The sequence below is a fragment of the Sceloporus undulatus genome, chromosome 5 (genome assembly GCF_019175285.1).
Source record: "Sceloporus undulatus isolate JIND9_A2432 ecotype Alabama chromosome 5, SceUnd_v1.1, whole genome shotgun sequence".
NCBI classification, from domain to species: domain Eukaryota; kingdom Metazoa; phylum Chordata; class Lepidosauria; order Squamata; family Phrynosomatidae; genus Sceloporus; species Sceloporus undulatus.
In genome coordinates this window covers 124,000,719-124,024,540 of record NC_056526.1, presented here as the reverse complement: position 1 = coordinate 124,024,540, position 23,822 = coordinate 124,000,719, and the positions used below count along the sequence as shown (strand labels likewise).

The window sequence follows — 23,822 nt, the reverse complement described above, 5'->3', positions numbered from 1 at the left end:
ATAATAGGGATTCAGGCAGGCAAGAATGTTTAGAAAGGAACTGATGGCATTATAGTCCCATAATGGAAAGACAATGAATTGTGTTTGCTGCAATCCTGGAAAAGAAATAAAACAAGAGCTGGGCTTGGTAACTCATAGTTATGAACTGAATCCAAATTGCTATGATTTGGTCCAGAATTTCTCATCTTCAAAAAATGGATGATGGAGGCAGGGTAAAGTGAGCTTCAAATTGACTAGATGCATCCTCTGGGCATTAGCTCACTTCCATCAGCTTTAAAGTAGAGAGTTGGTGATGCACCTTAAAAGGGAAATAAAAGATTAACTTTTTAGTTTTCATATCATTCCAGGAAAAGAAAGATGGAGTCACCTGAAGGGAATTTGTACAAAGCTGGAAGCTTTTTTCAGAAAGCAGTTTTAAGAGTTTGAAGATAATGGCCATGTCAAATATGAAAAGGATTTAGAAATCCAAAGGGTCTAGATTACAGGATAATTCCATGCTCTTCTTAACATTGTTTTGTCATTCAGATTGTTCAAACTACAGTGAAAGACAATCTAAAAAAGCTATTTAATGTACTTAATAAATTTCTTTTCAGTTGAGTTAGGGAGAGTTAATTGAGTTTGCAGTGAGGTTTGGCTCCTTAAAAGGATAATGACATTTTGAAATTTGGAAGAAAAGAAAATGTGAAATCAAACTTTGCCTATAGCAGGGATTTTTTAAAAAACATACTGTGTGTATAGTTGATATAATGGTAGAAAACTACACCAGGATACATTATCAATAGAAAGAAAGAGAGAAAGATAATAGGAATTTGAATCTGTGTGTTTCATGCAGTGCAGAGAAAATGCAGATTTTGAATAACGATATATTTTTTCCTTGGAATCCTGGTGTTTTTGTACATAACTCTAAATGCTTCTGCTTTGGCTTTATAATGTTATCTGAACTGTATGATGGAATTACAGCCTGATGGTGTCTTCATCTCTTATTTATTTTTGGTTGTTTTCTGCTTAACTTACCATAACTTTTCAATAAGATAGCAACTCTTGATCTTGGAAAGTGTGCCACTAATCAAAGAAGTATTTGTTTGTTTGTTTGTTTTTTCTTGCTCATTTTTAATTGCTAGTCTTCCAAAGTGGATATAAAACAATTAAGAAATTAGAAATGTAGTGTTGGGGTGCTGCCATTCCTCCTAACCTGTTGCACCAGAAGGTATTTATATATGCAGCCCTTTAGTTCTCCTTCAAACTCTGTAAAAATATGGAAAGTGTTCATCGGATTATTCATTTCTGAATGCATGCCGAGACTGTGATTGTATGGCATACATTATAATTAAATATGTTAAATACAGAGTACCAGTAAATGCTCTCACTAAGTGGTAGTGCTAATAGCAGTATCTAGCTTACAATCGTTTTCCTCCATTTAACTCCTTTTCCCTTTCAGTGAGATAATAATATTGGAAAACAATATTTAAGATCAAGGCATTTATTGTCCTTTTATAGACAATTGTTCCAATAACTGTTTAGTAGTTCTGGCTTCATAGAGTGAAAATTGTATACCTCAGCGCCTGTCCTGCCTGTGGCTGTAATGAAGTCTCTGTAGTAATCTAATTGTATTGACTTAGCAGGAAAGTGAAATTCTCATTGACAGCATAAAGCCAAGCAAATTGTAGTGTCAGAAGACACATGCTGACATCAGCCCTGTTGACATTGATGTCAAAAGTGTTCTTCCTTTTCTATCCTAGGAAGGTATGGTTAAGATGAAGTTAGGTTCCTCTGAATTTGGTAGTGTGTGCACACACACATGCACACACACCTCCAAACTGAGTTATCTACGGATGAACAGCAAACAATTCTGCTGACCACTTACTGTACAGATTTTCTAGTCTTTTTCTGAAACTTTTTCCAAAACCTCCTCACCAAAATATCTATTGAAATATGGGCTGGAAGTCATGCCTTGCCAAGGATTCTCGGATATATTCTAGACTGAGGCCCTTTATCATTACCCAGTTATAGTTCTCTATTCCACTTTAACTGGCAGTTTAGGGAGGAGTATTTAGAATTCTCAGCCAGAGAGCTCTAGTGCTTTGTCAAACTAGCCATCCCAGATTTCCATAGGATGTTGCCATGGCAATTAAAAAGAAATCACAGTGGTATGATTGCGTTGGAGGTAATTTAACCTGTGGCCCTCCAGATGTTGGATTGCAACTTCTCACTATTAACTATGATTGGTAAGGTCAGGGGGAGTTGTAGCTCAACAACTAGAGAGCCATAATTTCCCCATAGTTAACAATAGCAAGTACATTTCTATACCACTTATCAGTGCACTTAAGCACTCCCTAAGTAGTTTACCATGTGTAAGCTAATTTCCTCCAGCAATCTGGGTACTCATTTTAGCGACCTCAGAAGGATGCCAGGCTGAGTAGCCCCTGAGCCCCTGGCTGATATTGAACTCAAAACTTTGTTGTTTGCTGCAATGCAGGCATTTAACCACTGCGCCACCAGGGCTCTTCACAGTTGTCCATTCACTAGATCAGGGATGGGCAACTGGTGGGTCTGGGGTGTGTGTATGAATTGTATGCCTCTGAGTGCATGTAGACTGCCTAAAATAACTCCCCCCCCCCACACACACATATAGACAAAGAAAACAGTGAGACACATCTAATACTTCTCTATAGGTGTAACCGTAACAGGAAGATCATCATAGGTGGACAAGCTTCATTTTAATAAAGCATGGCTATTGTTATGGTCTTCTCATTTAAGAGACTTCAAAAAACTTGCCAAGACCAGGATCTAATGGTGTACTTCTGCTGGATCGAGATGCTTTTTGTTGAAATTTGTGATCCTTTCTCCCCCTTGGAGTACTGCATGCACCCTAAAAACCTGCTCTAAAGGGTTCTAAAACCTTTCAGAACCAGCTTTTGAATATCACATGGAGCATGAGTGGGAAAAAAGCATTGCCCCGCTTTCACTGCCATTGGTTATGAAAGTGCACCATTGGCCCAGGATTCTATAGACTGCAATTTGAAAATAGCCATTCAAAATGAAAGAAGAATTGGGAATACAGTTTCTCAGTTATTTAGCAGAAAATATCTTTCCTTAAAGCTATACTGTAATACAGCAATCTGGCAATAAACGATAAGGAAATACTCCATCCATCTTGTCACTTCAGCAGAAAGCTTCTGGACAACTGTTTTCTTTAAGTCCCAGGGAATCTTACTGAGAAGGGCGGCATATGCAAGGATTGTTTCCATTAGTCTGAAGTCTGTGATCTTGGTGTGAGGAGGAAATAAGTTATCCTCTGTATATGTGAGTAGCATGAAAGTAGAAATGCTGGCAAGCTACTGTATACTGACTATAAGAAGAGTACTGGACTTTATTGTGCTGCTGCACTGTGTGAAATCTTGTTTTCAGTATTTAAGCCTCAGGTCAAAATACAGTGGTATGAAAGTTTCTAATAGGTGCACATACTGAGGAACCTCTCCCTAATCCTTACACCTGAGCTTGGTGGGTGGTATTCTCTGAAAAAACAAAATAGTTTTGAGCAGAAAAAAGTAACTTAAATCTTCTGGTGGATTTATGTTGTTGTTGCTAAGTGGCTTCAAGTCAATACTGACTTATGGCAATTTTTTCTCACAAGGCTTTCTTGGTAAGATTTATTTAGAGGAGGTTTGTCATTAAATTTTTCTTAGGCTGAGAGAATATAACTTGCCCAAGGTCATCCAGCAGGTTTCCATGACTGAGTGGGGATTTGAATCTGGCTTCCTAGAATTCTTTTGAACACTCAGATCACTACACCACACCGATTCATGGTAGGTTGTTATTTGTTGTTAACTGCCCTCAAGTCAACTTCAACCTCTGGATAACCTGTGAAAGAGGTATCTCCAAGACACCCGATTCTCAGTAACCCTGCCCAGTTCTTGTAGGGCCATGATTGGTTTGGGGTCAGAACAGACTGGCGGTCAGCGCCAGCTGGGGCTAGTGTTGGAGCATGATGTTTAGATGGCATACACCCCGACACTGCCCACAAGCCTGTGTCACACGACCTACTAAACCAGATGGCAGGCAGCATTGTGGTGCCCCGGCAGCACAGCATTCAGACGCCATATGCCGCAGGAGTGTCACAAAGCTGTGACAGCAGCACAAAAGGCACCCTTTTGCCAGCTCAGAAAGGGGTGGCATAGTCAAATAGTCTTTGACTATTTCAATGTCCTAATCATCTATATTGAATTTGTGAATATCATCTGTGGTCATTAGTTTTCTTCATATCACCTGGCATGTTACAGAAGTCTTATTAATTGGATGTGAAGTAGCCAAAGTTAAATCCTACTTAATTCAGAGAACTGGATAGGGCTTCTATCACTGTGGGATGAATGTTAGAAACAGATAGGAAGTTACTTGGATGAAGTATGACTATAATGATGCGCAGTGTTCAGCTGACATTCTGATATGCTCTGGTGGATTTTTAGTATGATCCTTTTCTGGTTGCTCTCATTGTTTATTCTTCAGAATAATATACAAGAATGTTTTTGCTTTTCTTTTCTTTTCTTTCGCCATCTGTTTCATCTCCCAAATTGGCTTGTGTAAGAGTTTGCACATCCAGAGGCTGAATCAAATTTCACCAAAACCACTAATGCCAATGACCAAAATCTGAGCTAAAGAACACTTGAGATAATTGTGTCTTGTATCCCAGGCTTCTAGAAATCTAATTACATTTGAAAAAAGAGAATGAGTAACCAAAATATATTAAAAAAATTGTAAAGATAATTCAGTACAGACTACAGTACTCTGAGAATAAGAATTAAAAAAAAACCTTAAAAGTACAGCAAGGAAACAGTAACAGTTACTCCATAGTTAGTTTATGTTAGTTACAGTTCCTTTTATCTCCTTCTGTCCCCCAAACATCCCTTCAGTAAACACAAACCTCTCCTAATCAAATTTAATGTGAAATCAAAGGCTTTCATGGCTGGATCCATAGTTTTTTGTGGGTTTTTCGAGCTATGTGGCCATGTTCTAGCAGAATTTCTTCCTGACGTTTCGCCAGCAACTGTGGCTGGCATCTTCAGAGAATGTTTGCCTGGAAAGAACTTGGCTATATATATTATGTGATCTGGAAAGGCAGGAGAGATTTGCATGTGTATTGTTGGTTGCTAATGGCAGTCCTCAGGGTGTGAGGGTCTTCACAAGAGGACTAATGTCTGCTTGATTAGTGCTCATTGTCTGCTGGGAAACCCCTGACCCTGGGAGATTTCTCATTTGCATTTGTTGGGTCTTCATCTTGCTATTTTTCAGGACTGGTAGCCAAACCTTGTTTACTTTAGCGGTTTCCTCTTTCCTGTTAAAATTGTCCAAGTGTTTGTGGATTTCAATGGCTTCCCTGTACATCCTGACATGATAGTGGTTGGCATGGTCCAGAATTGCAGTGTTTTAAAACAGTATTTTATGCCCAGGATGGGTTGTGGCATGTTCTGCTACTGCTGATTTTTCTGCAAGGCCCAGTCTGCAGTGTCTCTCATGTTCCTTGATTCTTGTTTGCACACTGCGTTTGCTGGTCCCTATTGTCCACAGCTGCATGGTATACAGTAAACTCCTGTGCCCCCCCTCACAGCTGCAGGACAATACACATACAAATACACATGCAAATCACTCCTGCCTTCCCAGGTCACACAGTGTGTGTGTGTGTGTGTGTGTGTGCGCGCACACACACACACACACACACACACACACACACACTCAACTCCTTTTCAGGCAAGCACTCTCTGAAGATACCAGCCACAGATGCTTGTGAAACGTCAGGAAGAAACTCTTCTAGCACATGGCCATATAGCCAAAAAAACCCACAAAAAACTAAGTTCAAATTTAGTTGGGCCTAATAGGCAACACAAATAACCAGCATGGTGTAGTGGTTTGTGTTGGATGACAGCTCTAGAAATCAGGGTTCAATTCCTCACTCAGCCATGGAAAACTCACTGGGTGACCATGGGCGAATCACACTTTTCAGCTCCAGAAAACCTCATTATAGGTTCACCTTAGAGTTGCCATAAGTTGGAAATGACTTGAAGGTATGCAACAACAGCAGTAATCAGATTTCTTCTAACTGCAATCACATCCCTCTAGAGCATTTTCTATAGAATACTCAGTATTCAGAATATCTTGTTCTCACTCTGCCATTGTTTCAGATACTTATTCTCACTGCTTTTACTTCTTCCCTCTTATCTCATGAAGGTTTTATTTCATTTCTTCATGTCTAGTTCCACTCCAGCTCTTCTATGTCTTCCCATCTCCTAAGGATATGAACATCTCTCAGTTTCTGTTTTGTCAAGTCTCTCTGAATCCCATCTGCATTTTCTTTCTTATCTTGTCTTATGTTGCAGATCCTTGTCCCCTCTCCCTTATATTTGTACATTTTCAGTGCATTTCCTCTTATATTACACATTTCTTTTTTCAATTAAAATGCGAATAGAACAGATTTCTAAACCACCCTGAATGGTGGGCAATGAGATGTGTTGAGCTAAAATACTGATCTAACTGAGGAGAGTTATATTTTGCCAATCTTCATTCCAGAGGAAATGTAATACTTCTTTCCTTCTTTATCCAGTTGATAAACACATGATAACATGTGAAGCAAACCTGATATGGTTTCTCAAAACAGAACTACACTTCAAAAGATACTTAGACACATTCTAGAGTTCAACAGTAGGAAACAAAGCCATACCTAAGAAACTAGGATATCAATGAGCTTGAGCATCATTACTTGCCTTAAGAACATGACACAACTAGTTATATTTAAGATGTTTGGCTTTGAAAGAGCTTCTGCGCTAACTCTATTAGTCTGATTCATGCAGTCTTTCTTTAACAAATCAATCCACAGCAGAAAGAAGTGTGAATGTGTGTATACATTTGCACGTGTTCCCATACATTAACACACACATAGTAAAATTGAAAAGCATCATTCTTTATGTTGCTTGCCTAAAAGATGATGCCATTTTAGTGTGTTATGTATATATTTATGAATTTTCTGTCTGAGAAATTATGACTAGAGCGCTGCTTTGCACCATCAGCTGCACGGTGTGATATGGATTACAATACATATGGTAGGTTGCCAGCCAGCCAAACAGAAAGAAAATGTGAAATCATGCCTCATCTGTAAGTTTAATTAAAACCCCATGCTGCACAAACCAGAAGGGTGACTGACTTGCTGGCATGTGGGAGAGAATAAAGAGGTGCCCACAGCATGTGCTGCCTAGCTAGAGAGTATGTTACTGTCGGTGGGTGGGGGGAGCCAGCCGGTTGTGGTAAATTACCTGTCTAACATTTTGAAAGAGTTCTCCTGAACTGTTGTTGGCAGATAGAGGCTGTTGTTTTTCCCGTCTCCCCTCCTTTTTCTGATTCACTGTAAATGCTGATATGGACATTTTAAAGGTTTCTCCCTCAGATATTGTGATGGCTTTCTCAGCTTGTATTGCTCTGTGTTTTCATGCTGGCACAAATAATCATTTGATCTAGGTACCAATAGATGTAGAATCGTGTTCTATTCCCCAATATCGGATCTTTCCTGAGAATGAATGATCTGGGAATGAGCAGATAAAGAGAACTTTTACTAGCTTATCACCAGGTGGATATAAATGAGCATTTGCTACAGTGTTCATTGGACTGCTTGGATGGCCAGTCATCTGTATCATCTTGTCAAAGAATAAGGAGTTAGTTTTTTAAAAACACACATACATCTAAGTGCTGACAGCTCAGGAGGTAATAGAGGCAGATTAACAAAAGGAGCATGTATTTTGCCATTTGAATCCAGTCTTTCACCATCTCTCATATATTTTGAACAACAGTGCCCTTCATCCCAGACCACTCACCATGCCTGTAGGAATGATAGGAGTTGTAGTCTAAAACATCTGGAGCATACCAGTCCGCAGAAGGCACTCAACTCCAAGAGACCATTCATAAGTAATATCCAAGGTGCTTCCCATTTGAGATATTTAGTGCTTCCGTCACTGATGGAAATGACTTCTGAAAGCTTCACTTGGATATATCATTTGGAGAGCTGAGATTGCTTTGGACTGGTTGTTTAGGAGTGTTTAGTGTTTAGGAGTATTGAGGAGTGGATTTAGTTGTGTGGCTTGTTTCTGTTTGCACTACCCCATAGAAATGGCATGGACCAATATGAGAGCAGAAGAGGCAAATAATAAATAATTGCAAATGGCAGGTTGTTTTGGACTACAATTTTCATCATCCCCTAACAAAGGAGGCACTATCCATCCCTGGGAATTTCTGTGAGTCATGCTAGGCCAAAAATGTTCACCACCATCAAGCTCTATTTGCCATAGGGCCACGTAACTGTATGACTATTGCCATCTTGACCCATACACTGATGTCATTTGGCTACACATGTTCCAGTTTTTATCTGTAAAATGTTGAAGGGCATGGTGCTAGAAAAGGTGAACCATAGTACTGAACTGTTTGATAAACACTTTATGTGAGTTGTTTCATGCTGCCTTGTTTCGGCATTAAATTAATAAATAAATGCTGTGATAACATGCTGATGTTCCTTAATAACTAAACAATAACAGAAGGCTTTTACAATGAGTGGTATCTCCAGGCACAAATTAACATGGGATACATTAGTCAGATACAACAGAGCAGGCAAATAAATTTCCTAGACAGCATCAAAATTGTCTTGCAAACAAAGCAAAAGATATTATCATATTATTACGCAGTATGTGGCCACACACTCACTTCACAATTAGATGCAGTAGGGTTTTTTTTAATATCAGAAGTCTTGTAGTACTATGTAGTACAAGTCATATGAAAGTACAGATGCCATCACAAGACTACAACAGCACTGTAAGTATATTGAGCAAATCCAAATGGTTTCTAACCATACTTTTAGGCCTAATTGTAGTTACCATAAAAAGTTAACAACACTTCTAGGCTGCTGGATAGACATTTTATGTAAATAACGTGAAGTTGCCCTTGTTACTAACAGAAACATGAGACAACATGCTTATGTTTGTTGATAAATGAACAAAAAGGGTGGAAAGAATATTCAAGAACATTAAAATTGTCAGGATTTATTTTTATTTATTTGATTTATTTTATTTTTTGAGTTTTGAGAAATGGTGATGAGTAGAATCCTCAAATGATAAGAATCTTTCCTTCTTAGACTTATTTGGAACAAAAATCACATAGTTGTATAAAATGTTGTACTTGTTCTGTGCAAAGTTCACAGATTGTTTATTTGCATAGAAAACACCATTTTCCATGCAGGAAGCAACATTTTAACCCAGGAATTGTACTTTCTGTGCAGAAAATGATATTTCCTCCACAGAAAATGCTGTTTTCTATGTAAAACAGTCTGAGTTTTGGTCCAAATTAGTACTGGACAGCAAACTTTCTGTCAGTTGGACTTTCTCTCAGTTGGAAGAAAATTGCTAAACTTATTTGCTTCCTTCATAAGGAAAGTTAGTGTGGAGTTGAATCTCTAATGAACAGTAATTAAATGCTTTGACAAGTAATAAATATCTCATTTCCACTTAAATGAAATCTGAAGTCTTGCTTGTATTCATATTTTCAGACTGGAGAGTGTTCCAATCTATACCAATCAAGATTTCAAATATGAATTTGTGTGTGTGTGTGTATGTGTATGAGAGTTGGAAGTGACCACAAGGGTCATCCAGTCCAACCCCCTGCCATGCAGGAACTCTCAATCAAAGCATCCCCGACAGATGGCCATCCATCCTCTGTTTAAAGATCTCCAAGGAAGGTGAATCCACCACCCTCCGAGGGAGTGTATTTCAATGTCAAGCAGCCCTTACTTTCAGGAAGTTCCTCCTAATTTTGAGATGGAATCTCTTTTCCTGGATCTTGCATCCATTGTTCCAGGTCCTAATGTCTGGAGCAGCAGAAAACAAGCTCCCTCCTCAATATGACATCCCTTCAAATATTTAAACAGGGATATATATATATATATATATATATATATATATATATATATATATATATATGGTACCTCTTATAGCCTTTCCAAATGTATTACCACATCCTTACACTAATGCAATTCAAAAGGCAGAGAAAAAAGGAGAGGGAAAGAGGGGGAGACATAGTATTAACAGTGACTTCCTTGCCCCTTTATGCTTGCTGAATCCCCCTGCTGAGTATGTAGCAACATGAAATATAGAATGGAACAGACAGGCTGGCCTGAAACAGTATGTTGTCTGAGCTGAAACAGCAGTACTCCACACTGAAATATCACTTAGTAACTCGTGATCATGGCACTCTGACATGGAAAGTGGGCAAAATGTACATTGCTTACCCAAAATGGGAACAAGATACAAAACACAAGTTGAAGAAGGGCCACTTTCTTGACTTATTAAGCTATTTGAACTAATTTGCATCCTCTGATCAGCAATGGAAGGGGGAACAACCTGGTGAGGGAGCAATTGAGGCAGTAGGTCTCCATCAGACCTCCTCCTCACCTTCCTCTGGGCAAACACTGGAGCCCAAAGGAGAACCCAAATGCTTGTTTTAGTTCCAAGCCAGCCCTAATGAAGAGCAAAGGCGGAGAATCTCTCCCAAAAGCTGCAAGATTTAAAGTGAAGGTACAGAGCATAGGCCAGTTCTAAGGTCAGTCCCCTTCCTCATCCCTCTGGTCCCATGATCTAAGGAGACAGTTCCAGAGGTCATCTCTTCACCATAACAAGTGCCATAGGTGTTCACTATAATCTTATTTTTCGCGTCCTCACCCATTACCTACCACAGACAAGAGGCAACTCTTTGCATAACTACTTTCCCCCACTAGACCACCTAACAAGGCTCTCACCTGCTGCTGCAAATTCTCAGAGAGGTGAATGCCATCACTTCTGTAAAGGCCAGGCCTCTGCCATACAGTGCGCCCTTGCCTTACGTGAGGAATCTGTTCCAGACGCCCCCCCCCCCCCCCCGGTAAGACAAATGGTGCACATGTTGTGGTGTGGTACATGCGCCATTTCCTGGTTTCTTGTGTGGTTTTCAGCATAAGCTGAAAGCCGCATATAGCACGCCCGCGCATGATGTGGGTGCACTGTACTATTTGATGATGTGATAGAAAATGGTCCAACCCTTTCACCAATGCATTCGCAATTTCCATATTAATCTGTCTGTGGACCCTATCCAGACAATGTGGATCCCTCTCACCTCACCAAACCTACTGGGGAAGAATGGCTGACCATAGTCAAGGCATCCCAGGCCATCAAGCTTGAATAATTTGGAACTGTTGGGGCGGTGGGAGAGAACTCAAGCAAAACTGAGGTTGATGGAGTCACCTATTACTAACCAACTTTTTATACAAAACGATATGATAGAACCACTTTCTTATTTTACATGTATTTGTGAAACCAAGAGGAGCCTTTCTGTCTGTCTGTTATTTTTCTTCAAGTAAAAAACGATGTAATGCAATAACACTTTTCGGAATGCAATTAGCAGGGATTAAGAGTGGATATTCTGCATAATTACTCTATTCTCAATACAGTTGGGGTCAGTACAGTGCAGCCAATGGAATGTATGCATCCTGAACACCAATTTTGTGGGCCCTCAAGCATTCCACCAGTCCCCCAAAGCCCACCCTTATTTTAAAAAAGAAATTTGGGGGGTTATGCCTCCCATGTGCATAAAAGCATACAAAAATATCCCCACCACATGCCCACAAGCCCTCTGGAATTTTATGTAGTCCCCATGAAAATGGCAACAGGAATAATGAGATGTTGCTATGTCATACTCACTTTAGCTAATACAGATATTGCTAATATCCACTTTAACTTAAGCACAGATTTGTAAAAGAAACATACAGTTACTTCAAGAAAGCAAAACTATTTTGAAAGCAAGCAAGGTCAGTACCACTACATAACATCTGAACATTTCCCAGCAGGGGAAAGTTGCAAGAATTCATAAATAACTCTTGAGGTGGACTATTTCTTTTTGGCTCATTTTAGCTGCCTTCCCCCACAATCTTTGTGAAAGTATTTTCCTGCCCCTGCTTTGAACACAGATTGTTTTTCCTGCCCTGCTGTTCAGCAGGACTGTAAAAAATGACCCCAGCCCCTTAGTCTTCCTTGGATATATAAATCTTTGCACCAAATTAGCAAAACTGGAAAAGTTACTTTTGTACTGAATCATTTTTACAGTTTTATCCAATAAAGCCACTTCTTCAAGCTCTATAAATTAGCCATAGCAGACACCCAATCACCTACCCACAATGGGAATGCAACAAATATAACAATCCAAGATATAATGGAAGTGGTGAGAAAGACAGATATTCTCCAGGTCTTAACCAAGGTACTACCAAATACCTGCCTTTTTAAAGCAAGAAGACGGGATTTAAATAATTGTTTTGCTTAAAAATAAAGCTGGATACTTGTTGTCCTCACAGTTTGTCAGACTTTGTTAACCTTCTTGTCCTTCTCTTCCAGGAGTCTTCTTAGGAAATTATCACATACAGAAAAAATGGTGGGAGATGAAGGATCTAAAAGCCAAAAACAGGTCTTATAGCATTTACTTGTGTCCTGGGGAGCCTGTCTACAACAGGACTTCTTCCACAGCTTTTTCAAGAATGGGATTTTCTCGTTCTTGAAAAAGCAGCGGGAGAAGTCCAGGTTGTAGATGGGCTCCTCAAGTGGATATGGGCTGCCTACAGCATGGACACAGGTAAATGCGATAAGACCCATTTTTGGCTTTTACATCCTGCATCTTTCTCACTGGTTGTTCTGTATGCAATAATCCTGCACCAGGTATACTACTTTACAGAGGGATAGTCCTGTATGGGAAGGGCTATCTGCTTGAATGCTGTTCTTTCAAGCAATGTATAAGAAAGAAGTGCAGTCTTCTGAAAAAGTTGTTTTCATCACCAGTTAGCACCAGGACTATACAGACATGCAAGTCACTCTAGCCTAGTTATCCTCACTATGTACAGTATTTATGTTTGAATAATGCCTGAATTTGTCTTTATTTCTGAATTTAAGTGTATATATGCAAATTAACACATAACCTCCAACCATTCACAGAATATAACTGAGACATATGTATCCAAGCAACATCAGAGCATGGTCAAGATGGCAAAAGTTATTAATCAGGAAGAACACACAAGATAGGAAAGGCTGCAGCAGTATGATTTTGCCTGAGTCTACAGGGAAGGGAAAGATGCCTGCCTTTTCTTTCTTTTTCCCCTGCTGAGATGAGTGCAAACTATTTTTGTACTTTGAACTCAGTTCACAGCAGTTGTAATAAGTGGGGCTGAAAGAGGGAGAATGGAAGAAGAAGAAATTCGGACATATTAAAACAGCTGACAAAGTAGGATGACAGAGTACTGATTAGGACTGCCCTTGCAATATCAAATACTTGGAGAGTATGGGGCTCAACAGACCACGCCAAAAGGGCAGCCTGTAGTTGCCCGTTTTTCTGATGCAAGGGGGCTGCACCAACCAAACACCATGGCCTCTGTCAGGACTAAAAAGAACCTGCTGAAAGCCATTGTTGCATCATTGGCTCACTCACGTGCACCGATAATGCACGCATGGTGCGGTGATGTTTGGATGCTGTGCCGCGCCTGCATCATCATGGTGGCCCCTATGTGGACAGGGACATGCCATGATGGCATCAGCAGTGCATGATAGAGTTCAGGAGCGTGCAGACACTCTCCACTCCTGAGCTCTAAAATCGGCCCCAGACTGGTGCTTTCTGGTAGTCTGTACCAGACCTGTGTTAGCATATGCACATTTTATGGGGAATTCTCTTTTCTTTTCTTTTCTTTTTGGGGAAATTTGTTAAATGATCACTCTAGATGGCTCCAGAATTAAATATTTAAAATACAGAAGAACATTCCTACTTTCCTTTATCTAGGCAGCACAAGATTCTAGGTTACTATTGGTAAAAGTAATCCATGAATAAGGCAGTGGTGGCTCTGTACTACATATTACAGCTTTTGGACCTTTCTAAGATAACTCCTACTGTCCAGAAGGGCTTTGTGTGCTGTTCCCATCCCTTCCAAACTTGTACTTTTTATGCTCTATGGTATTCTTTGGTATCTTTCAGTCCTATGTTGCCCTATGCTTAAATTAAATGCAACTTACATGTTCCAGAAAGGGATATTGGTCTGAAGCTAATTGTTAATCCTAACTAATGTAGTCCTACTGAATCAATAGGATATAGAAGTGCTGACCTGCCATGCAGGAACTGATTCAATGGCTCTAATCCTGTGGGTTTTAGCAACTGGATGTTGCCCTATGTTTCCTGTTTTGGTACTGTTAGTTGAAGGTAGAACAAATGACTGCTACACACAGTAGAGCATGTTAGCACTTTGGCAAGAGACCACAGCTTTATTGCTATCTTTCAATGGAAGATATTATTTCTGATGCTGAAAGGTCAAAGACATTAATTTTTATGTTTTCTTAATGAAAGAAATTGCTCTAAAACAACACCAGGCTTTTCATTTTTGTCAGCCATTATTGTTAAGCCTTCTTTGCACCAAGAAATATGCAGTTGTGTGCATACTGAAGAGATCATAAATTTCATTTAGAATAAAAAGATGTGGAAATGAAGGGATACCATAAAAGTTAATCCCAAAATCATTAAAGCGATTTTTGCTAAATACCAGAAGATTAGCAATCTAGTGAATACATGTGCCCTGACATTCTCAGTTATTAACTTTCTAAATTGCCATATACTGAGACTGGTTTAAAATGAAGACTGGGATTATTTTAATTGGGAACCATGAACTATATTTTCCCCTGAAGGTTTTCTCCAAGTCATTTGTTTCCACCCTCTTCAGTCTGGAGGAAAGTGAGAGGACCAGTATATGAACACATTGCTTGTTTGCTTCTGCTCTGTACAGCCAATAGTATTGACCTTTATTTAGAGCCAGTTTTGTACATGTAAATGTTAGAGGACAACAAAGGTACCAAAGGACTTGAATAAACTGACCCCAAACTGATCTTGGAATGAAGTCCTTTCACATGCTATATATATGCAAGCGACACCAGGTTGTTAAAGGTGAATGTAAGACCACACCTCTGACCCTTTTCCAATAAAGCACAGTGCACCTTAATCTCGGTGGAGGGTGGGAGGTGGCTCTGTGATCTTTGGATCCCCATATTTAGTTTACTGACTTGCTATCCACTGTGTTTGGGATGCTCATTTATTTTAGTATCCTATCTTAATGCATTTATAGGAGAAGACAAGGTCTTATTTCAATTTTCTGTGCCTTGTCTGTCATTGTATTGACAATTATGTGCAAACTGGTTGACTAATCTTGTTCTCACTATCTATGTCTTGGTTTTGGTGGCCCCTGGATCAATATTGATGTTCTGAGTACAGCATTGCTCTTGATAGCTTTTCACTGTGGGTAGAAATGTGAGTAATATGCATTCCCTTGTTGACTGAACATCATTCTCCAACCATCCACTTGTCTGGATCATCAATGTCATCATCTCTAGTAAAATTCCCAGTGCAGTCCTTGAGATTCTCCTAATTCCAATGCACATAAAAGTTTAGTTTGGTAGAAACACATTTAGTATATCAACAAGACCCCCCTCCCACAGTTTAGTGCCTTAACTGCCAGAGAATTGTATAAGAGTATTGGTATCAAGGTAACAGGAGCATATGAAAATAGTCATGTTAGAACACTGTTTGCTATTCTAAAATCTACTTTTCTAGAGTCGTCTAGAATTTAAATAACTGCAGAATTGAGGGCTTCAGGATGTGACATGGGTAATTTCTGTTCTCAGGATGAATAAATGGTAATATAGTCACACACACACACACACACACCATATACATTGATTTTGATATTTTCAGAATATTTATTTAACAAATTCCAAAAAGCAAACTTTTAGATAAAGAATACTATTTTACTACACCATTGTATATAATGGGTCTTGAGCACCCACAGATTTTGATATTCTGGAACCAAACCCCAGCAGATACCAGGAGCCCATGGTACCTTTTGAAAGATGTATTTATTGTAAACAGTTGCATCTACAAATATGAATTATTCTCCAAACTGATATTGAAACTCTTCCCTGCACTTCACCCATTTACATCCCCAGTTAATACCCCTTTCACATGTTTGAAAGGTTAGTTGTTTGCAGAACGTCTTAATCTTCCTGTACTGCTATACCACTTCAACATGAATAATATTGGTAGGAATATGTTTAGCTCATAGGTTTCCCTCTAATGGCCTATCAATAATCTGCATTTCTCACTGTCTTTAATTCTTGGCTATGCTGGTTAGGGATGATGACAGTTGTAGTCCAACAATACATAGATGGTTTAGGTTGATTTCAGGATGACATTGCACAGGCTTGAAACAGACGAGCCGACAGAGGTAGCTTCTGGCGACTCTGGGGATGTGTCTTTTACATGACGCACACACCCTAGGGTGCCCTGAAGCTGAAGTGCTGAAGGCAGCCCAAAACTGGCCCCCAAAGGAGCGAATCTTTTGTGCTCCTATTTGGGGCCATAACAGTAGGCACTCTTGAGGCCATGGAGTGTGTTCTCCACAGTTCTGGGGTGATCGGGCTCAGAGTGGCTTCTATAATTACTTGTGTCATTGTGTGTAGATAAGAAAAACCTTTTAAAAAATTATTTAAGATATTAAAAGAGAATGATTGTCCATATCTGAACTGAATGGATTTTGAGTAAAGAACTAGAAAGTTGTAAGCCATTTTGACCTTACGTAATACACTATTTAAGAAAAGTGATCATGTACTATGCTGCAAGTGTCAGAACAAGTACAGGAAAAACATAGGCTTCAAACCAAACTTTAATCCCAACTAGAGTAGACAAATGGAATCACTGGAAATTACCTAAATGTTGAATTATCAAGCTCCCATTGCTCAAAGGCTATATTTTCATTGGGACTAACTGCTAGAGTTAGGTCTCTTTATGTGGCAGAAGTGGTAATGATGTGGTCCACCAGATGTTTTGGGAACAGAGTTCCCAGTATTGCTTACTGCTGAGTGCAATGCCTAGTGTTGCTGAGTACTGAAGTCCAGGATCTGAAGGTCCATGCAGTTCTTACTTCTAATGTATGACCCCATGTAAATATAGGGTTTATAACACACACAATTTTTTATATACATAAAGGGAAGGCCTGATGGCTTAGCAATCTTGCACGTGGAATGCCAAACCAAAGCAGAATGCAATGAAGATGCTCTGAATCATCTACATAGATCTACATATTTTCCCTCAGTGCTGGAAAATTAGCCAAATATTCAATGAATACACATTCATTCATTCATATACATACAGAGAACAGCCTTTTATTTTTCACTTCTGGAAGCATATTTTAGAAATGATTTATTTTTACACTTGAAGTCAATGCCAAAATTTTAGATAATGTTATATATGGTGACTGAGAAAATGTGTTGATTCCTATGGAGTTTGATTAAAAAAATATATGATTTATTCATCATATTTTGTTTTTTAAATATAGTTTCCCACTTTTTTGCCTCACAGAATGACATTGATCTATGCATATCATACATTTATAAATTTGAATTTTATAATTAGAATCCATGATAGCATCATCTTTAGTGGATATTGTGAAATGGGATGGAATTATAGTATATTTAATGTACAGGAGGAAATATATATATCAAACCAACACACTCTTGTAGTGCATATCCATGTTTACCTGCTCAAGAAAAATGCATTGAATTCAAGAGGTACCTGCATAAGGGATTGTTTCCAGCCTTTGTTTTAAATCTTTGATTTGTTTTTTAATAAATAGATTTATAACTACATTCAGAGGATGAATGCGAGAGAAAGGAAAGAGAGAATTTCCTTAGGGTGTACCTTTGTCAAAAGCTGAGAAGATTGCTGAGTTATATAAAAAGAGGGTATTGTAATTGAGTAGTGAGATAAATACTCAATGTTTGCATCTTTTCTTTTCTTTTTCACAGATGACACGAGAACAGTATATACTGGCAACACAGCAAAACAATCTGCCAAGAACAGAAAACCCTCAGTTTTATCCTGTAGGAATTTATGGTTGGAGAAAGCGGTGTTTATACTTCTTTGTCCTCTTACTCTTGGTGACCATGATAGTTAACTTAGCCATGACGATATGGATTCTGAAAGTAATGAATTTCACAGTGGTAAGTAACATCAAGAGTTTTTATTTTTGGTTCATATGTACATGTTTGGCTGGTGGTCCTTGGATGGTACATTTTATGGAGATCAGTTTATCCTTTCATAGGCAAATGTCTTGTTTTCAGCAGGGGAACTATTTCAAACATGAAAAGGGAGGTGAGGCAAAAAAATAGTGGCAAATGGAAATTCACACCACAATTCAGTGATTGAACTATTTTCAAAAAACACAGTGCTGTTTTAAGATAATGTGTTGCTGTTACTTTCTAATAGTTCATAATAAACATTGATAATGTAGTCAGCCTACGTTCATCTGTCAGACATTATTTTTCCTGTAAGCAAAGGTATTTCTGCTTAGTCTATATACATGCTTATTATATATGCTAAGTTAACTGCTAAAATTCATAATGACTCATAAGTATAATCTGTCAACAGAATCCTGGATGGAACCTTGACTTCTGATAGGGAGTTGCAATTACGTCTCTGCTGTCTGAATGATGCTACACCTTGATGTAGGTATCTAGAGGCTTTGTGAAGCTGCTATCTCTTTTGTTGAGCCATCCCTCTGGAACAACATTCTCATAAAAGCATTTCAACAAAGGGCCACAGTCTACCTGGCTGTTAATAGCCCCAAGGAGAAGCAATATCAAAGCTAATAGTCAGAGAAAGAATCCCCCAGAAAAGCCACCGTCAATTATCACAACAAAACTTTTTCTGGGACATTTTTAAAAAAGTGATTCTCTTCTACCATTGGAAGTTCTTTTTCTTTTTCCTTGCCTCTCATATCTGGGTTTTAACCCCCCAAAAAGAAAAAAAAGTCAGTTGAAATCTCCAAATACTGGCCTTTCACTGGTCTTTATATTTTCTGCATGAGACGGGAAGGTATGTCAGGCAAGTGTTATGTTGGACCTCAAGTTTTCTGTCTTCCCACATACTAAGGGGTTTCAATCCCGTGAAGGAAAGAATCTGGAGATCTTCAAATGCCTGTGGTGAATCATGTGAACCCCAAGATTCAATATGGAGTTTTGGTGTAATGGAATTGATTCATCAAAATTTTGCTCAGAGAATTGGATGATTCAGCTCATTGTTGGTGCTGGGAGCATAGAACCAATAAGCTGCTGAGAAATATAGATACACATATGGAATGAGTATGAAACTCTATCTGGGAGGTTAAATCCACCACCCTCTCTACTCCTAAATACTACTATTTAGAATTTTTCCATGAAATGGAATGAATAGTAAACAGAGCACAGTAGGTCTACTCTGATTTCGTAAACAGGAATACTGTATATTGTTTTGTCTTGTATTTTTGCATGGGTTTTTAAAAATAAAATATTGTTTACCTTAGTGCTTCTTACCTGCTTTTATCATGCAAAGCACTTCGACAATCCCCTTGGTTTTATTATCTATACATATATCAGGATATTTTATGGATCGTAATAACTTTTCGTAGGCAACGTAGTGTCTTCTTCATCTCTATAGATCTACACTGTCATGTTTATGCTTTAAAACTGGGTTTGTAATGACTGTACTAAGATGATTCACTAGACGTACTCAAGAATTATTCATATGCATTAACAAAACAGAGTTTCAAAACAGCCACTCAAACCATATTAAAAATGCAGTTCAAACAGTTTTAAATGTTTGGACTGTATTTTTTTGGTGCATTTACATTTTCTTTGTTGCATTTTAATACTTTCAAACAATATTTTCTAGTCATGCATATATCTTGCTTTTTTTATCCCAATGCAAAATAATTTTATTCTTGAATAGGAATAATTATAATTAATTGAATTAACTGAAATAAGAACCACAAGTGCCTGTAACAACAATTATTTATTTATGTTCATTCAAGTAACTTTTGTTAGAAACCTCCATACAATAGTTTTGATCTTGTTTTGGAAAAAGCTTGTCTATATCTTGAATTACATCCATGTTACCATTATAAAGGCCTTTAACAGAGGTTTGTTTGTTTTTTTAAAAAAGGGTCTGTTTTAGTTTGGGGACAGCAGTGGGGAAAGGAAGCCCGGGGTGCTGTCAGGATCTTCCCATTGTAAGGCCCATTTCATGATTTTTGCCTTCCGTGACCAAGTTGGAAGCAGTCTTTGGAAAAGAGAATGTGATAAGTGAAAAAGAGGTACTCACTGAAATGCTGTCACAACTCTCACCATCCCACAACTGCCACTTTCTTTGTATTTGCCGTCACAGCAGCAAGGACTATTTGGTGAGTTTCACCTTCACTGCCAGTCTACATAAAGAGTGAGATGCCTCAAAATGTGAGAGGGAAGGAAATTTGCCACCCTTCTCCCACCTCAACTTTTGATGGGTTAGATGTTCTGCTTGGCCTGTGATGCCACTAGATGCTGTGGATGTGCTTGGTTCACTACTAGCTCTATCCATATACAGGTATAATGCAGAATAGCAAAACATCATAGCACTCTTCAGAAATGTGAAGGGCCATTGCCTATAGAAAGGGACTGTAAGGCCATACTATTGCCATGGGCTCCAACGTTCTGCAGATTCCCATTGCTTTTCTCCTAATGTCCATGTCCTAGATGAAGTTGTTTACTTCTGGAAACCAGGGTTCAATTTCAGATGGAAAGTCTATACTTATAGGTGCTATGCATGTTGGATATTCCCAGAAGACATCCATATAGAGAGCAGAGGAATGGGCATGGAGCCATGCAACCTGTAAGATAAGAACAAAAGGAATGACCTACATCCCTTTCTGTTCATGATGCCCTTTTTACATAATTGACTCATGAAGTGGACTCATATTTAAAATTATATTGCTGTTGCAAACACTCCAATTGTCCCAATTTGGTAAGGCCAGTCCCAATCAGTCTTCTGTCATGCCAGCTTTTATCTGCCTTTCAAATGATTTAATTTCTCTTTCCTTCTCCCTTTGTACTCAGCTTAATCCATAGCTGCAATCTGAAAGTGCAAAAGAATTAACTCAGTGAGGGGAGGAGGGGGAAATCTTGCCCTTCCCAGTAAGCGACAAAAGTAAACTGCTGCAGCCTCCTCCCCTAGCTAACCTATTATTCCTCATTAGTGATGTTTGCCATCTTGACCACATTCTGGTGTTCCTTACATACATGTGCACTGCTTTCCATCTGTGAAATGTTGAAGAGTATGCAGTTTTCTTACACAGTATGTCATTTAACCTTCATACTACACAGATTCTCCCGGTTCTGTGTTTGCAACAACAGTACCTAGCTACTCATTCTAGTTACTTGAATACTTAAATCTTTATACTTTGTGCTATTTAGCAACATGATCAAAACACAGTTCCAGGCACCAAAGCTGTGGCAGAAAGTCGTCTTCCTTTAAAAGAATATTGAATTAAATTTAAAATTTAGTCTGCAGGAGAGTGGTAAAATCTTCACTGCCTGCTGACTGGTAGATTGTGGTCTCTGCTTCACTAGCTTAAGTTATGTACATGTGGCTACAGTCATTATACAAATGGGGGCTTAATGATTTCTAAAGATAACATTTGAAGTTTAATGCACTTTATACCTAAATCCAGTCTTTCATGACTGCTTTAACTCTGGCATTTCAAGAAATCACTTAGCTAATGTGGATTTTAACTGTCCCTTCAGTTCTAAATCCAATTAGATCATATGCAGTTGACAAGTGAAAATTAATCTTTAATCCTCCTTTGTTACTCCATGAGAATAACCAGCATCTTTCTCCCTCCAAATAGGAAGCTGTAGAAAGCAGAGGAGGAAAATAAATTGAGAGTGATTTTTTAAAAGCCATGCACAAATAGTTCAGGGGGCCTTACTGATCTGCTGCAATTATATGTCACTTTTTTCCTTTCTCTTTGCTATCCCTTAAGTGCAAATTCAAACTTGTTAACTTCCAGGCTTCAGCAAGTGAAATACATTATTCTTGTCATTTGGTTCTCTTCCTCGGAAGACTAACAGGATTGCTCAAGTTTATGATTTGTACCCATTTTTCCTCTCTCATTTTCATAAAAACAGATCATAATATTAACATTTGAAATGGACTTTTTTAATAAGTACAAGGTCGTCCAAATGAAACTAGAAAGAGAACTTGAGAAACTGACACGAATCACCTTTTCTGTTCTTTACTTTTCTCTACATGTAATTCTTTCTTTCTTTCTTTTCTTCTTCTTGTCTTCTGTTTCTTTTCATTGTTACTGTTGAGTTTTATGTATTTGGAAAATTTAATGAAATATGTTTTTTTTAAAAAAAAAAGTTGAGAGAGAAATTAACATGAATCAGAGGGTTCTGGTCTGTCTCCTGTGCCCTGAGTTAGAGTCAAGGTATTACTCTATTGTTTTTAAGTACACTGCATATGTTACTTATCTTATCTAGGACTTTATCACACAAGGGAACAGCCAGGAAATAAACTGAGATTAAAAAGACATTTTCCCAGCAAGGTTGCGAGACTAGGGCAAAGATTTTCAGACACATCACAATTAGAGAGGATCCAGGAAGAAACAGGAATGCTCAAGCAACAAGTCATTCATGGGGAAATCCCATGAATGGTTTGTTGCTGGAGCATTCCTGTTTCTTCCCAGGATAAATCCTCTCTAATTGCAATGTCATCTGAAAATCTTTTTAATACCAAGTCTTTTTAACATGAGCTTTTTCCAGCTAGAGGGAGGGTATTTGTGTTGCCCATTTCATATATGATGTCCTGTGTTGATAGTGTCATTGCAACTATCTGCAATTTCTGCATTTAATTTCCCATTGGATTCAGTGTTTACTTCTCAGTGTCCTCCTCACAACCATGGCTATATCTATGTGCAAGTCAAAACAGCACACCATCTTTGGTTTCACCAATATACACACACATCACCACAACCATCAGCAATAAACTTCTTGGTCTTTAATGTGCTAGAATAGTCTTTGAATGGATGATACCCCAAATGAATTGCTTTGGCAGGAAGGTGCAGAAGGTACTTTTGTCTCCTCCCTCATTCTTTGCAGCTGCAGCCTCCAGAATTTTGAACTGGATTGCCTCCATTTCCTTAGACTGCTCTTTTAAATAGCATTTACAGAGAAAACCAGAACTTAGCTCTCCATCATGAAGCCAGTGCTCCTTTAGCGTTTACAGTTGTCTTCTCTACTTGCTGGTGCCCTGTTGTTCCAAGGTTTAGTGGATTATTTTGAAGATGTTCCATTTTTAACTCTAATAGTACAATGTTGGACCTTTTTTAAAAAATGGGATTAGACACCCAAGATACTAACTCATTTTATTTGGGGAGCTACTTAATATACAAATAATAGGAGGTATACAGTGGAACAGAGTGCACACAGTTTTATTCCAGGTCTCTGGATTTAAACACAAATCATTAATTCACTGGTTTCTTCCCCTGTATGTAAGTTCATGGCAGCATGATATTGTATTCCCTAATAATAGAATTACCTTATTTCTCCCTTTTGAAATGCTAATGGCATTGCATCATTACATTGTTTCATTGGCAGTTTAGTTGTTCAGCTATTTCCATTTACAGCCCATTTCTTCCAAATCCTCAGAAGAGAAGTGCAGAGAGTACAGTGTGTTCTCATAACTCTCCTAGCCTGCAAGACTTCAAAATGCCACTGTCTAGAGGAAAAGAGAGTATGTCAGATCTCATTCTGTTTGGTGTTATCCTGCACTGGAAAGTAAAGTAAATATATTTTCAATGAATAAGTGAAAAGAGCATAACTTTTACTAAATTTAAGCAATGTTTT

At 38.5% G+C, this 23,822-nt stretch overlaps 1 protein-coding gene across 1 annotated transcript in view; it reads left to right on the top strand.

Annotated features, from left to right (window-relative positions):
- SGCZ (sarcoglycan zeta) overlaps positions 1-23,822 on the top strand; it is a 610,988-nt gene that overhangs the window by 354,920 nt on the left and 232,246 nt on the right. Inside the window, exon 2 of the mRNA XM_042468999.1 lies at positions 17,928-18,122. Coding sequence (XP_042324933.1) covers positions 17,928-18,122 — 195 coding nt within the window. The remainder of the gene's footprint in view (positions 1-17,927; positions 18,123-23,822) is intronic.